We start from the raw sequence: 17,023 nt of genomic DNA, 5'->3' as shown, positions 1-17,023 counted from the left end.
CGTGGTCCCCCTCCTCAGCAGGCTCCAGGGCAGTGGAGGGTGGCTGAGAGGGATGGCGGCTGGAGCGGCGGGGTTGCCATCTGCTCGGTGATCTGCTTGAAAGTCCTCATGAAGGACCCCCAAGCCTTCTGGCACCAGGCCAGTGCTCTCTCCTGCAAGTGGAGCCAGCACTCCTCCACTCGCAGGCGGTGCTCTGAAACCTTCACCTGACGCCAGAGGGTGGTGAGGAGCTGGGGGTGAGCGGTTGCCCACGCAGGCTCCAGCGGTGGCGGGCTCGTCCTGGGGCCGGGCCCTGCTCTGCCGCTGGGCTGCCCCGATGTGACAGCCTGTTGGGCTGTCCAGCACAATGGACGCAGCACTCGTGCTGTCGAGGCCTTCAGATGGTGCAGCTATGGAATAGAGGGGGGGAAGAGCAAAGACAGCCATTGGTCTGGGCCCTGACCCGTGGTCCACATCCCCCCATCCCTCCGCTGCTGGTCCCCCATCCCCTGCCCCCAGAAATGATGATGATGGGTGTGGTGTCCCCCCTGGTGCTGACCCCCTTCTGGGGTTCTGCTCCCCCCTATTCCCAGGGATGGGGCATGGCGCTGTCCTCGGGGGCAGGTGCTGACGGGCTCTGAGGGACGTGCCACTGCTGTCCTTGGGGCCGTGGTCTGGCTGGGCCATGGTGGGCCAAGGTCAGCTGGGTGTGTGGAGAGCCCTGGTTGTGTCCCTTGTCCCCACCTCCTAACCCGAGGGTGTGCACCTGGGATACATACCTGACAGTCTGCTCCCACAGTCAGGGGACACCTGTCGGGTGGATGCCCTGCTGGAGCTTCCGGAGGGAAGGTCAATCAGGAGCCCCCCATCGCTTCAGCCCTCCTCCTTCTCCTCTGCTGTCCCAGGGATGATGGGCTCCTCTGAGGGTCCCTGCGGTGCAGGGCTGGCCTCTGGACTGGACGCCGGCTCCAGGGCCTGCTGGGGCTTGTCAGCCGAGATGTCAAGGGTGGTCAGGAGGTGTACTGGGTGCCCAGGAACTCCCTGAGCTCCCTGTAAAAGGGGCAAGAGATGGGGACAGCCCCAGACCGGCTGGCCATGTCCCAGGCCCGGGCATAACCCTGCCGCAGCTCCTTGACCTTACTCCTGATGTGGTCAGGAGAGTGGACAGGGTGACCCTGGGCAGCCAGGCCCTCAGCCAGCTGGGCGAACACGTCTGTGTTCCTCTGCTTGCTCCCCATTACCTGGAGCACCTCCTCCTCACCCCAAAGCCCAGCAGGTCCCGGATCTCGGCGTCTGACCTGGAGGGGCCCCGCCACCTCTCCCCCCGCAGCTGGATGGCTGGGAGCCCTGGGTCCCCTTGCGGGGGGGTGCCCTGTGGGTGCCTGGGGGGCCTGGCTGACTGCCATGGGTGCTGGGTGGGGGATTGGGGCATCTGGAGGGCATGCAGGCTGTGCACGTCTGTGCTGCTGCCTGCACGCTCTCAGCTTCCTGCCACAGGAAATAACGGGGAGTGGAGCTTTAAGGGGCTGCAGCACGCGGCAACCATAGAGCACAGGGGCTGGACAGAGTGTCTCTCAACCCCTCAGCTGATGGCCGCCAGGGAGGACCCCACTATTTCGACGTAGCGGGATGCGGATCGTCTACACATGCCCTACTTCAACATTGGATGTTGAAGTAGGGAGCTATTCCCATCTTGTGATGGGATAGCGATTTCGACGTCTTGCTGCCTTACATCGATTTCAACTTTGAAATAGCGCTCAGCACGTGTAGACGTGCTGAGCGCTATTTCGAAGTTGGCCCGGCTATTTTGAAATAGCCAGCTAGTGTAGACTCAGCTCATATTATTGCATGTGAGTCTTTTTGGAGAGCTAGGGGAATGGGAGAAGATGTTTGTGAAGGAAAACAGTTCTGCTGGAGATGTAATTTTTCAGGGAGGTGTTGTCGGCCTGGCTGCTGTTTTGCTTAGAATTTTTAAGCTACAGCAAATGTATCCAGAGTAGTAGTAAAGTATTTTATTATAAATATTAATAAATAACCCTTTCCTCTTCATATCCATGCTAAAAATCCAGGGACCAAATTCCTGGAGTGAAGTAGAAATTCATTTCAGTGCACTTGTTGTTGTTGTTGTTGATATCCTAACTAGTTTAAAAATAAGGGGAATTTAAAGAGAAACAGAATTTAAAGAGGAGAAAACACATTGCATATTAAAAGATTCCTCCTGCCATGAAATTGTGATGTGAAATGAATATTTGAACCACAGCACAAAAAGGCCTGAGCTGATCATGTCTGTTTTTCTCCTACATATTTCAGGTTGTGCTCCCTTTAATCGATCAGTATTTCAAAAATCATCGACTATATTTCTTATCTGCAGCAAGCAGGCCTCTCAGTAGTGGAGGACATGCCTCTAATAAGGAGAAAGAAATGGTGACAAGGTAAAAATAAAGAACTGTAGTTGATGTGTAGGTAATAATAAGGGAGGTAAAATAGACCTATAGAAATAAGAATGTTTTGCATTTTCTTTGCTGTATTAAGGTTGTTCCTTGATGTTAAAAGGGAGAACTCACATAGTCAAAAGTATGCATGTGTTTCAGACCTGAATCCCTAGAATCCTAGGGCTGGAAGGGACTTCAGGAGGTCGTCTAGTCCAGCCCCCTGACTAACGCAGGATCAACCCTAACTAAATCATCCCAGCCAGGACTTTGTCAATCCAGAACTTAAAAACCTCTAGGGGTGAAGATGGCACCACCTCTCTAGGTAAAGCTTTCCAGTGCTTCACCAACCTTCTGGTTAAATAGTTTTTTCCGTAATATCCAACCTACACCTCTCCCTCTTTAATTTCAGACCACTGCTCCTTGTTCTTCCATCAGTCACTACTGAGAACAGCCTCTCTCCATACTCTTTAGAGCCCCCTTTCAGGAAGTTGAAGGCTGCTATTAAATCACCTGTCAGTCTTCTCTTCTGCTAACTAAATAACCCCAAATCCCTAAGTCTCTTCTCATAAGTCATTTGCTCCAGCCCCCTAATCATTTTTGTTGCCCTTTGCTGAACCAGCTCCAGTCTTTTCTATACTGGGCAGCCAAGAACTGACTACTGCAGATGTGGCCTCAACAGTACAGAATAGAGGGGAATAATAACTTCTCTAGATCTGCTGGAAATGCTTCTCCTAATGCACCCCAATATGCAGTTAGCCTTCTTGACTACAATTGCACAATGTTGACTCATATCCAACCTCTCATTCACTGTAATCTCCAGGTCATTTTCTGCTGCACTGCTATGTAGCTGGTTGGTCCCCAGCCTGTAACAGTGCTTGGGATTCTTCTGTCCCAAATGCAGGACTCTGCACTTGTCCTAGATGAACCTCATCAGATTTCTTTTGTCCCAGTCCTCCAGTTTATGTAGGTCACTCTGGACTCTATCCCTAACCTCCAACATATTTACTTGTCCCCCTAGCTTATTGTCATCCTCAGATTTTCTGAGGGTGCAATCCATCCCCTCATCCAGATCATTAATAAAGATATTGAACAATACTAGCCTGAGAACCAGTCCCTGGTGCACCCCACTTGAAACGGACCAACAACCAGAGACAGAGCCATTGATCACTTCCCATTGGGCCCGACCATCTAGCCAGCTTTCTCTCCATCTTACAGGGCAGATATCCAATCCATATCTCCATAATTTATGGGGAAGAATGTTGTGGGACACTATATCAAAAGCTTTGCTAAAGACAAGGTATATCACATCTGTTGACTTCCCCATACAGTAAAGATAAGTACTAAGATGATGCAAAAACTTATTCTTGCAAAAATTCACGAATATGTTCAAGAACAAAGTTTAGCCATGGCAGATTGTGAGAAGAATTAAAATGTTCTGTTTTTAATATATACTTGCACCTTTTTCTGGGACTTTCTTAATAATAACAACACAGCGTAAGTCTCAGCCCAAACCCTTAAATCCAAATTGGTGCTTTACATCCAGAGACGTTTTTGTATTATGAAAACTCCTGCTAACTTGCCACATCTATCTCCTCCAAACCATTGGTCTCCAAACTATGGGGTGAGCCCTCCACCCCAGGGAGGTATGTCAGGGGATGTGTGGCAGGCCCAGGCCCTCCCTCCTGGTGAGTGGGAAATAGCGCTACCCAGCTCCTCCCTATTCTCAGCTGTCCACTGGTCCTGCCTCACCCACATCTCTGACTCCCAGCCTTATGCCTGTGTCAGTCTTCTGTCTTCAGTATTACTAATCTAAGAAACTCCTATACCTTCACAATTCCTTTCTTCAGAGCTGATGAGATTTCCGGGGCAACCATGGCATTTCAGCCTGGGTGTGTGTTCCCTCGGGCAATCTTGTTCTTAATCCTCTAGTGGAGATCTCGCTACATTGATTTTTGTCTCTTTCCTATAGCAACGAATAATTGGTTTAAGTTAGCATTCTCCAAATGACAGCAATCTTCAATTCTGACTTGGCACACAAACAGAAATTAGCACTCCACTTAAGCCAATCTATTTCTCTTTTTAATTTTTACCCTCTGATGTGAAATCAGCTTTAAAAATTCCATCTACATGGGATTAAAACAAGGAAGGTCAGGAAAAAAAAACAACCCTCGAAACCAAATGACCATAAGCCTCCAGTACTCAATTGCTTGATGGATTATATAAAACATCCATCAAACTTGCAAAGCATTACATAAGAGGCCTCCTAAGGTAGCAGAATGCATTCTACAAACCATTTACCAAAGCCTTAACCTGATGTGTAATATGAATCTCTAAGGTTTAAAATTCTTTCACTGAGTGCTATCCCCTCAGCTAATGCAGTCTTTGATTATTCCAGCTTTTCTTGATCCAAACTAAGTGAGCAAATGAAATGAAAAAATACAAAAAGTAAACAAACAAATAAATGTTTTAGTTCTTTTCAATGTTTGATGATGATGCAAAAAAGGCAGAAGTAGTCAGTAAATATTTGTGTTCTGTATTTGGGGACAAACAGATTGTATAGGCTCATCATGTGTGGATAACTACTGTATATTGTTCCCATGCCACTAATATCCCAGGAGGACTTTAAACAGAAATTACTAAAATCAAACATTTTAAAATTACCAGATCCACTCAGCATGGTTCCACTCTTCACCCCTTACAAGCCCCCAACCATGGTCACTTACCTCATCTGCATTCCTGGTCTGGGACTGGAGCTGAGGCTGAGGCTGAGGCAAGGAGTGGAGCTGCTCTGGCCCCACCCCATGGCCACAAACTCAGCTCCCTGGCCCCTGTCACGGGGTGTGGACTTGGTTAAGAGGGGCTGCAGCTCTCAAAAATGTGGGGACTGCTTCTCTACACTAAGGATAGAGTTAAAAAGACCACACCAGTTGCAAGGAATCAGAAGGAATCAGTCAGCATACCCAGCCACCATCTTGGCCAATGATACAGAAGGAGCTGAGTCTTTCCAGAACTAAAAGTATGAAGTGCTACAGTTTGAGCCAGAGTTCACTAGTCGGGGCTTTCAATGTTTCATGTCCGCTGCAGATCAGCACAGGGGGAAAGCTGTAACATACACTCACCAGTAAGTGACACAGTGACAGAGATTTAAATGAGGTCTGGTCTCTGATAGTATTGTTGAACATGACTTTTAATAGTTGGCCTATTAGAACAAACTAATGGTCCATTTAGTCTGACATCTTGTTTCTGCCAGTGCTTTGTATGGGGTTCTCCAAGGAATTTAAGACACTGTTACCTACCCATTCGTTATTAGCCTGCCCAATTAATTCTTAATGCTAAAAGTTTAAGGGTTATAAGAATTCTATGTTAGAGATCTTTGAGTAGTGTCCCTGTGGATGCTCCACTCTGGTTGTCAGTGTGTCCTCGCGTCGGCATTCGGAAACTCTTCTATAGCCGTGGTTTCCCATGCACATATGCAGTAGTGCCTCTTTGTGCTATCTGGTATGCATGCAACGTAGGACCCCCTCAGTTCCTTCTCTGCTGTCCTCAGCTATAGATGGAGCTTCGTTCTCTCTCTGAAAAACATGAGTGAGTTAGTTAGTCTTTCTGTAGCCTCCTATTGAAGTTGTTTTCCCTGTTAGGGTTAGAAAGTTTAACAAAACAAAACAAGAGTTTTAGTTAATATAGGATTTTCTGCTGTATCATTGCCATGCTCGGTTCCCAGGGTTTCAAGTGATGCGCCACATGCAGGGAAACCATGCCCGTCTCTGGCAGCCATGCTTTCTGTGTTAAGTGTTTGGGTGAGGGCCATCAGACATAGTCCTGCACCCATTGCTCCAGTCTAATGGTGAGGGCCAGGAAGAGACCAAGCCAACAGACTCAAAGCTTATCTTTATGAAAATTCCCTCCAACACCGGTGCTGGAGCAGCTGTCTGCAAAGACTTTGGCACGGGGTACTGAAGGTATGGACTCAGCATGTCCCCCTGCCTCAGGCAGTGCCCTTTCTGCAGTGGCGGACCCATTTCTGTCATGCTTCTGGCCTCTGGCACCATCTATATGGACAGCACCCATGGGAAAAATCGACTGCAGTTTCCCTGGCACTGTCCTTGTCGGCACTACCAAGAAAACACTCTTGGAACTGAGTCTCAAATATTTGGTACCAAATGGCCAAACATTTGACACCTTCAATGCCATCAGCGCCATCCGCCTCAGTTGCCTCCATTCCAGGGCAAAAGAGATTGCCAAAAATCAAGACACCACCCTCCTTGCCAGACCCTGAGCAAAAGTGGCACCGTTCAAAATCTCCATGCTGCTCACAACGGATGCAGAACACAGCATCACACATGCCCAGAGCCGAGGCACTGCCCCATTCCCATGCAACACTGGAGTTGGCACTGAAACAGCACCGGAATGCCATGCCATCAAAGTTTTCAGCAGTGGAGCATGGCACGGCATTGAAGTGATGCCACAAAAGCTCACTGTCAAGGGCATACACAGCACCGGGCCCAGCTCTGCTTAGACTGCACCAAGTTTCCCTGCAGCCACCAAAGTCCCCATGCTTATCCCAATGTTTGGGATTCTCACATGGCTTTGGAGCTAGACCACTCACTCCAGAAGGCAGTGGCTCTGACCATAGGAGTGTGTTTTCATCTCAGCACTCCACTCCTTTGCACCCCGCCTGGCAGGATGTGTCATCCACCATGGCATACTCACAGCTGCCACCTCCATGGTTTGTGTACCAGTATTCTCATCATCATGAGCCAGTGCCACAATGGTTATCCTGGCAGGCATGGTCACCCTGCTCCCATGCCTTCTAGACACTGTCCACCATTAACACAGTCTGTGACATCGGCACCATCCCAGCCATCCCAGCACTTAGGGACTCTTTATCACAGGGCAAACGGGTCCACTCTGCACTCTTCCTCATCCTCACCAAACAATGCAGTACTCTCATGTTGACCCCTTCTGCAGAAGATGCCAAGGCATACCAGGAGCTCTTTAGAAGGGTGGCCCAAGTTCTGGAGAAAGACCTGCAGGAGGTGCTGGTCAAACAATACAGGCTCCTCTGTACCCTGCAACCCGCATCTTCCTCCAGAATTGCCATGCCTATGGACGAGCCCTCTACGGATCCCAACAATGTTATGTGGGAACCACCAGCATCCATCCCACCTACAAACAGGAAGGCTGATAAGTGGTAGTTCATGTCTTCTAGGGATGTGAAGTTTTTATTCACCCATCTGAAACCCAACTCGCTGGTGGTGGCCACCATCCACAACAAGTCAAAGTCCTTCCATTCTACTCCCCAAAACAAGTCCAATAAGATTACTTGTCCATCATGTTACTCCTGTGGGCAGTGAACTATGTGGCTGTGTTGTCTGTTTACAACCACTTAAACTATTCAAAGTTGTAGGAGGTGATACCTACCTTGCCCGAACAACAGCATCCAGCTCTTGCCAGTGTCATTCATGAGGGGCACATTATTGCCTGAACAGCTTTGCAGTCTGCAGTGGATGTCTCAGATATGGTGGCTAGAATCACAGCATCTGCTATGGTGATGAGGAGCACATCCTGATTCCAGTCCTCGGGGGTTCCCAAGGACTCACAGCAGAAGATGGAGGGCCTCCCCTTTGACAAACAATACTTGTTCACCAAAAAGACTGACGAGGTCCTTCATTCCATGAAGGATGCCCACGCCACATTGCACACATTGGCCATGTACACCCCTCCAGTTAAGCAGTCTTACTACTCCCCTTGTTATGGGCCATGGGAGCATTTCCAGCAGCAGCAACAATCATTCTTGAGCCACATGAATGACATAGGTCCTAACAACAATGTCCCAATAGGCAACAGCAGCAACAGTCTATTGCATCCCACCCCCAACAACCCAAACAATGTGTTGAGGATGTAGTTGAGAGTCTGGCCCAGGGTGTAGACTCAGGCAGTCATAGTCATCCACCTGCACTGACAGTGTTGTCGTCTCTTAGCTGGATGACCCTGTGAGAAAAGGACCACCTTTCAAAGAGACCCAAGGCCTTTCACATTGTGTGGATCACCACAGACCTCCTGTAGAGCCTCAGTTTCCACATAAACTAGCCACGCTTCAACCCACGCAATCCCTAGAGTTCATCAGGGCTCACATAACCCGCCCCCACACTGCCAGAGCCACACTGCCCTTCCCAAGGTTCCAGGCCCTGTGTGATCTCATCCTTGTGGTATGTCTGTCCACCACCATCACTGTGCATGCCTGCCAGCCTCAAGTTGCTGGGAAGCATGGCCACTACCGCATACATGGTCAAACTGGCTAGACTTTGCATGCATTGTCTTCAGCTGTGGCTGGCCATGTGCTGTACTTCCACCAGGGACCCACTGTCCAAAACCATGGCCATCCCACCGCACATTCTTGCCTCTGTCTAGTGATGGAGTTGCCTATGCAACATTTGAACCTGGGTGCCTTTCCACCAGCCACCTCCATCGATCACCCTTACTATGGAAGCCTCCCTTATGGGTTGGGGTGCCCTTCTGGGGAGACACTCCCTCAGGGATTTCTTCTCCATCAAGTGGGATGTACCTTTCCTCTATGCATTTCCTCCCCTTCCCTTGATTCACAAGCTTTTGGTCAGGGTCAGACTGGAGTGGGCCTGTCTCATCTTGATAGCCCCAGAGTGGCTGAAACAAACTTGTTATTCTTGCTGGTATGGGATGTCAGTAGCAGTGCCTTATCCCTTTCCTCCTCGCAGTGACCTTCTGTCTCAGGGTTTTGGTCGCAGTCTCCACCCCAACCCATTCAGGCTATCTCTCCATGCATGGTTCCTTCATGGTTCCAGGATGCCAAAATCACATGCTCTGAAGGAGTGAAGAGGGTTCTCATTAACAGCAGACAGGAGTCCACACACAAGTCCTACCTCTACAAGTAGAAGCAGTTATCTCACTGGTTGGGTGCCAACTATCCTATGCCTCCTCATACAGCACCCCTTCCTGTCTCTTTGACCACCTTCTACACCTATGCAAGTCAGGCCTGGCCCTCAGCACTATCTGGGTGCGTGCAATGGCTTTGGCAGTTTTCCACCAAGTGAACGATGGGATCTCCATCTATGACCATGACCTCTATGACCATCATCCTATCACCAAACATTTTCTGACAGATCTGCAAAACAGTTCTGCATCAGTATGTCTTCTTGTCCCTATCAGGGACCTTAACCTTGTACTCAAGTGCCTCATGAAACTGTTGTTTGAACACCTGGTGATGTGTTCCTGGATTCATCTGTTGATGAAGATCTTGTTTTCAATTGCCATCTCATCAGCCAGGAGAGTTGGAGAGCTTGCTGCCCTCATGGCCGAGCCTCCTTATACCATGTTTACCAAGAACAGGCTCATCCTTCACCCTCATCCCACGTTTCTTCCTAAGGTTCCTCCTCCATTTCACATTAACAAACCTATTCACTTATGGGTATTTTTCCTGATGCATCACTCCAATCCTACATGTACGGCATGGCACATGGCACGCATCCATCGGGCATTTACCTTTTGCATCGACCACACAAAACCTTGCTGTAAATCCATGAGGCTCTTTTTGTCCTTTGCAGAGTGGTCCAAGAGTGTGCCTGTTTCATCCCTACGACTGTCTAAGTGGATCTCCACTTACAGTCACACTTTTTATGTGCTTCATCAGTGGGAGCTCCCAGGTGCTGTCACCATGCAACTCGTACTGTGTCCTCTGCTACCTCTTTCTCAAGAACGTACCTATTACAGACATATGAAAGGCAGCGATGTGGTCTTCCAGCAACACATTTACATGACACTATGCTCCCTTGTCTTCCATTGCTTCCTCCATCCAAGTGGGACAAGCAGTGTTGTCTACTATAGCAGTTACCGAGCTCCAAACCCACCTCCAAATCTGCCATAAAGCCTCTAGGAGTTTCATGCCAGTCCCAAGCCTGGATAAAGGAAGAGGGTTGGTCAGATGAGTGACGGTGTGCTGACTGTGAAACAACAATATGAATGAAATCTGATGCCAGTACGACTAAAGGATAAAAGATGCTGGCTTGGACATCGCCCAGGTAAATGTGCTCTATGACACCAATTGAGCGATCAGGTTGGGTCGATAAGTTGGCTACCAAAAGAAAATTACAACTAACACATATGCTATCAAGTGGAATGTGGACTGTCCGAACACTGTGGGCAACTAGAAAATTAGAGTTGCTTCAGAAGGAGATGCAGAGATACTGATGCAATATACTTGGACTGGTGGAGATGCATTGGACAGTGCCCAGAGAGATGTGCAGTGGCGAAGTCACTTGGTCAGGGAATGAAACAAAGCATGAGGCAGGAATTGGATTCTTTCTTAGCAAAGGAGCTAGAGGAGCATTGTTAGGATACAAACCAGTGAGTGAAAGAATGATGGTAGCAAGATTTGAAATAAATCTGTTCAACATCTCAGTCATTCAGGTGTATACACCCACATCAGAGAGTATGGAGGAACAGATTGAGCTATTCTATAAAGACTTGACAAAGACACTGGAGGAGATACGAAAGGTGGATGTGTTGATCATTGGAGGAGATTAGACTGCGAAGGTCAGAACAGATAGTGAAGGTAAGGAGAGAGTTGTGGGAAGGTTTGGACTTGGAGGAAGAAATGAATAAGGTGAGAAAGTACTGGAGTTTGCTATGGAGCACAAAATATTGAGATTCCAACAAAAGGACTGTAGGAAGTGGACAAAGCAATCAAATGACAGGAAGTCCAAGGACACGATAGATATAATTTTGATAAAAAGAAGGTGGGTAACTTCAGTACAATAGTGCTGAACTTTCCTAGGAGCAGATATATAGACTCAGATCACAGTCTAGTGATCACAAACATCAAGATTACACTCAAGAGAAAGTGTAAGACACAGTTTAAGAAAAGATGTGGTGAGGCTAGGAGAGGAAGAAATAGGGAATGCATACAGAGCAGCACTTGAAGAGAAGATTGGGAATGTGGCCACAGAGAAAGACCTAGATAAGAGAGCCAAGGCATAGCCATGGTGATAGAAGGGGCAATTGAGCAGACTGTTCCAGAAAAAGAGAAGATCAATAAGAAGTGGATTATGCAGGAGGCACTGAAGTTGGTACAAGAGAAGAGAGCACTGAAGATCAGAAGGGATGTTTCTGAGAGCACAGAACAGCAATATAGAGTGAAATGCAATGAGGTAAGGAAAGCAGCCAGAAAGGAAAAGGCAAAATGGTTGGAGGAGCAATGTGAAGATATAGAGAGGTATTACAGTGAATGTAAGACCAGGGAGGTGCATAAAATGATTAGGAATATTAATAGGAAGTGGCAGCCAAAGCAGATGGAGATCAAAGGCAAGGACGATGAGGTGCTCATGAACAAAGAGAAGATTGTGCAGCAATGGACAAGATATTGCACCAATCTATACAAAGCGTAGTTGGACCCAAGTGTCTCAGAGAGACTGATCAAAGGATTGAAAGAGATCTCTTGGCTGAGCATCAAGAGTGAGACCGATATTTCAAAGGAAGAGGTAGGAAGGGCAGTGAAATAACTAAAGAACAAGAACCCTGGAAATTCCAGGCCACCTAGCAAGGCAGCCTATCTTAAAATCACAGGAGAGATGATTAAATATGGTGGAGAAAATATGATTCAGGAAGTACTCTGATTATGTAACATAGCGTGGAAAGAAGGGAAGGCATCTAAGGAATGGACAAGATCCGTGCTAGTGACAATACACATGAAAGGAAGTGCATTGGAGTGCAAGACCTACAGAATGATTGAGTCTTCTAGGTAAGGTGCTGATGATGATACTGATGGAGAGACTAAAGATCACAGATAGAAGAACATTTAGCAGATGAGCAAGTGGGGTTCAGGAAAGATAGAAGTACCAGATAGCAGATATTGGCACTAGGATTGATAGCAGAGAAAGCTCAACAAAAGAACAAGAATATCTACATGTGCTCCATTGATTTTTCAGAAGGTGTTTGACTGTAGATCAGAAAGTGACTTGCACGGTGTTGGAGTCATACAGAATGGATAGCAGACTGATATGGTTGTTGAAGGATGTCGGTGACAATGTGGAGGCAGTGATGAAAACAAGTGGAGAGTGGGAAGTTGGTTTAGAACGAGTAGAGGTACGAGACAAGGAGATCCAACGTCACTGAGTATCTTCATCATACACCAAAAGAGAGCAATGGACAAGATCAAGGAAGAGGTAGAAGGGATGTCTGTGTTCAGGACAAGAATTAACAACTTGAGGTTAACAGTTTGTACAGTTATCCTAGAGGAAAATGAGGAGAAGCTAGCAAAAATGGTGCAAGTGTTAAATGAGGAAGGGAAGCACTACGGACTGTTTATGAACATTGATAAAACAAAAACAATGGTATTTGGAGATAAGGAAATAGGAAGGAAGATTAATGTAGATGGGATTGAACTAGAGAACATAGAGAAGTTCATGTTTCTGGAGAGCAACATAACATACAATCTAGACTGTAAGAAGGAAATAGCGACTAGAATAGTGAAAACAAGAGTGAGTTTGAAGGCAGTGGATAAGATCTGGAAAAGCAAAGTGATTAGTTTATGAACAAAGCTGAGCATCTTGAAAACGTGTAGTCAGCAGCATGTTGTACAGATGTGAGACATGGGTGATAATGAAAGATTCAAAGAGAAGGATATAGGCATTTGAGAAGAGTTGTTATAGAGAGATCCTGAGAATAGGATGTATGGAGAAAGTCACCAACAAGGAATTATATAGGAAGGTACAGCTGAAAGAGATCCAGATGCAGAAGGCAATACAAGTTACAGCTATTTGGGCATATTTGCTGAATGAATGACTAATGAAAAATCAAGACCCTAGTATTCAACATAATGGACGGTTCGAATAGGAGAGACAGACCCCACAGAGAATGGGTAGATGATATAGTAGATTGGTGCGGAGCTAGTCTACAGAAACTAAGCTACTCCGTACTAGACAGGGAATGATGGAAGGAAATAGTGAGAGAGGCATCAGACACCAGTGGGCGCTGAGCCCAGGGTTGTTGGTGATGATGATGAAACCCACCTCCAGGCTGTGACTACTGCTTTATAGTCACCCAGAGTGGAGCACCCATGGGGACGCTACTTAAAGAACAGGAGGAAGTTACTCACCTTGTGCAGTCATGATGATTCTTCAAGATTTGTGTCCCCATGGGTGCTCCACTTCCTGCCCTCCTTCTCCTGCTTTGGAGCATCCTGCTCTGTTTGCTGGGTAGAGAAGGAATGGAGGGGTCCTGCACTGTGTGCATGCCAGATAGCACAAGGAGGAGCTACTATGCATGTGTGGTGCAGCAAGCCATTGCTATAGAAGAATGTCCGAGCGCCATTGTGAGGACACACCAACACCCAGAGTGGACACCCAGGAGGACGGGCATCTCAAAGAACCATCATTACTTCACAAAGTGAGTAACTTCCTCTTCTCTACCATGAAACATCTCATTAGCTGTCCAAAGATTTCAGGGTCTTAAGAAAAGCAAGGTAAAACTCGAGAAGGGAAGGTTTAATTTCAACATTGGGGTTGGGAAGAAGTATGAGATTCACCAAAGCGTTTTTTTTTATTATTATTATTTCTTAATTCATTTGTTTCCATTGGATCCTGGCCTCAAGTATGCTTTTCCCAAGATGGAAAGACAGTTTGTCTTTTGAAATGCCCAAAACCTACATTTTCTTTTTGGCAAAAAAAGTAAATGAGTTTTCAACTAATACTAGAAATGCAGTGACTTGTGACGGCAAATCCAACAACCACTTGGTGCTCAGCAAACACACACAGCCTTGGACATTAAATATCATAAAATATTAAATAGCTACACAAGTGGCTTTTCCTGGCAAAACTGGGCTTTTGCCAGAAAAAAACATAGAGCGTTTACATGGCAAATATGTCAACAAAACCTAGCAAATCCACCAGCAGCATTATATCTCTCCCTGTGCAGGTATAACTCCTCTGTCAACAGTGTTCTGTCAACAAAACAACTGTGTAAACACTCTGGGGCCCTTTTGTCCACAGACAGGGCTTCCAGTTCACCAGGCAGCCCTATTTGCAGAGCTTCTGGTCAGCTGTTATGTTGAGAGAGGGCCGGGCAGTCTGGCTGCTCTCTGTTGACGGAGCAGATTGCTCTTTATGTTTGCTTTCATGTGTAGATACAATCTGTCAACAGAAGTTTTTCTGGGAAATCCCTTTTCACAGTCACTTCTGTTAACAGAGGCTTCTTCTTCGAGTGGTCCCTGTGGGTGCTCCACAATAGGTGTCAGGCTCGCCCAGCGCTGCAGATCGGAATTCTTCTAGCAGTTTCTATTGGATCGCACATGCGCCGATGCGCACCGCTCCCTTACGCAATCCGGTCCCCGCCAGTTCCTTCTCAACCGCCATTGGCTGCAGATGGAATCTGCTCTGGCTAAAGTTGTTTTTATGGGTAGTTTGTTTGTTTTTGTCACTATCAAAAAAAAAAAAAGAAGAGAAAGAAAGAGACTATTAGCAGAAAGAAGAGGAGCGAAGGAGAGAGGGGCGGACAAGAAGGCTAGTTAAGGCGTCCGCTGCCCCGCAGGCCGGTGAATCTTACTTTGGGTTAGAAAGCAATGATTAGTGGCTAAGTACCCTATTAACATTAAAGACTCACCGCGATGGCCTCCTCGGGGTTTAAGAAGTGTGAGTCATGCTGCAAGGCTATGCCGGCCTCAGATGGGCATAGTGAATGCAATCGCTGCCTGGGAGAGTCACACGTTACCCAGAAGTGTTCCCACTGCGCTAAGCTTACAGCCAGGGTCAGGAAAGACAGAGAGATGAGGCTCAAAATGATCTTGTTTGATAAGGCTCTCCAGCCGGAACCGCTGGAGAAGCCTCACGCAGAAGGGCCCTCTGGGTTGCATAAAAGGAAGGCAGCCTCTTTGACCCCCTCTGTGCAGAAGAGGAGGAAACTCTCCCCGGCTCGATCCTTGCTGGCGGGCCCAGTGGGCAGGACAAGCGGAACGCAGAGCCCCCAGCCGCGAGCTCATGAAATCGGCAGCACAGCAGCGCATGTGGCAGAGGCTGAGCCTCTGATTACACAACAGGCGGCACGGAAGGCGCCGCGAGCGCCAGTGAGGCAAGCGCCGGAATCGGCAGCGCCGAAGCATGCAGCACCAGCCCCCACGGTGCCGACGGCACAGGGGCACCCAGCACGGAGCCTATCGGTGCCAGAGGAAGCTACCCGCGCGGCACCGCTGCTGACTGTGCCGAGCGCGGCGCTGACAACGGGGCCAAGATCCTCGGCACGGGAAGGGGAAGCGCCTGCCCCTCAGGGGAGGGGCATGGCAAAAACAAAAGCTCGGCGCCTCAGTCCCTCTCCAGGCAGGGCCGCGCTGCCCTTATCTCCTAGCCCTCCGCCGCCCCCCGAGATACACACGCCGCACCGACGGTCTGTAACTCCACCGGCTTATTTAGGGCCTCCCTCTCCGTTCCTCCAACCAATTTTGCTGTGGCTTGGGCCACCTTCACCATTTTTGGGCATGAATCCCCTTGAGTACTATCACAAACCAGCTTCACCACTGTCGATGTCATCGCGGAGGTCCCGCTCTCCCAGACATCATGGGTACACTCCCCGATCGTGGTCCAGGTCTCCATTACTGGGCCCTTGCCCATGCTGCTATGGTCGTCTTCATCATGCTGAACACAGACACCGCAGGTCTAGATCCAAGGGCAGGTCCTCCCCTGCTACTCGTCAATACTCCCGTGTACACTCTCGCTCTGGGACGGGAACACAGTTGTCTCGGGGAATTAGGTCCAGAATCCCGAGACTTCCCTTCACAGTCCTCCAGGGAGCCAGTATATCACCGAACTCGGGAGCCAGAGGATTTGGGGGAGGTGTACCCCAGTGGTTCCTCCTCATCCTGCCCAGATGAGGCCATGGCCCCCGGGGATGTTTCCCCCCCGGATGACCTTCAACAATTCCAGGAGCTGTTCAGAAGAGTAGCTTTCATTCAGGACATTCAAATAGCAGAGGTGCAGGAGAAGCATCATAAACTCCTGAAAAATTTGAGACCCCCAGCTTCATCTAAAATTGCTATCCTGCTGGACGAAGCCATTATGGAGTCAGCCACTAACATATGGCAGACCCTGGCCTCTATTCCGCCCACAAACAAGAGAGCGGATAAGAAGTAGTTCGTCCCAGCCGAAGGCATGGAGTTCGTCTTTTGTCACCTGCAGCCCAATTCTTTGCTGGTCAAATCGTCCCAGCAGAGGTCGAAGACGTCTCAATACAAGTCGGGGGGGTCGGATAAAGATGCTAAGAAGCTAGAGCTGTTTGGCAGGAAGGTCTATTCCTCCTCTACCCTATTATTGAGAATGGCAAATTATGTGGCACATCTATCAAACCATAACTTTGACAATTACTCTAGACTCACTCCCCTCATGGACTCACTGCCAGAGGACAAGAAGCCAGTGTTAAAGGTGATTGTCCAAGAGGGCTATGCGGTGTCGCGGACGGGAGTCCAGATTGTCCTGGACGTGGCGGACACAGCAGCACATTCAACAGCTGCAGCAGTGGTAATGCATAGGGAATCCTGGCTCCAGACGTCTGGTACCCCAGGGACCTGCAGGCGAAGATCGTGGATCTTCCCTTTG

The 17,023-nt window shown here is 48.2% G+C and overlaps 1 protein-coding gene across 13 annotated transcripts in view; it reads left to right on the top strand.

The window, feature by feature from the left end:
• RYR2 (ryanodine receptor 2) overlaps nt 1-17,023 on the top strand; it is a 975,983-nt gene that overhangs the window by 710,811 nt on the left and 248,149 nt on the right. For all 13 annotated transcript variants that reach the window (XM_074990102.1, XM_074990110.1, XM_074990109.1 and 10 more), the window contains one exon: nt 2,290-2,411. In XM_074990102.1, the coding sequence (XP_074846203.1) occupies nt 2,290-2,411 (122 nt within the window). The remainder of the gene's footprint in view (nt 1-2,289; nt 2,412-17,023) is intronic.

The sequence above is a fragment of the Carettochelys insculpta genome, chromosome 3 (genome assembly GCF_033958435.1).
Source record: "Carettochelys insculpta isolate YL-2023 chromosome 3, ASM3395843v1, whole genome shotgun sequence".
Lineage (NCBI taxonomy): Eukaryota > Metazoa > Chordata > Testudines > Carettochelyidae > Carettochelys > Carettochelys insculpta.
This window is presented reverse-complemented; position numbering and strand designations above follow the sequence as displayed.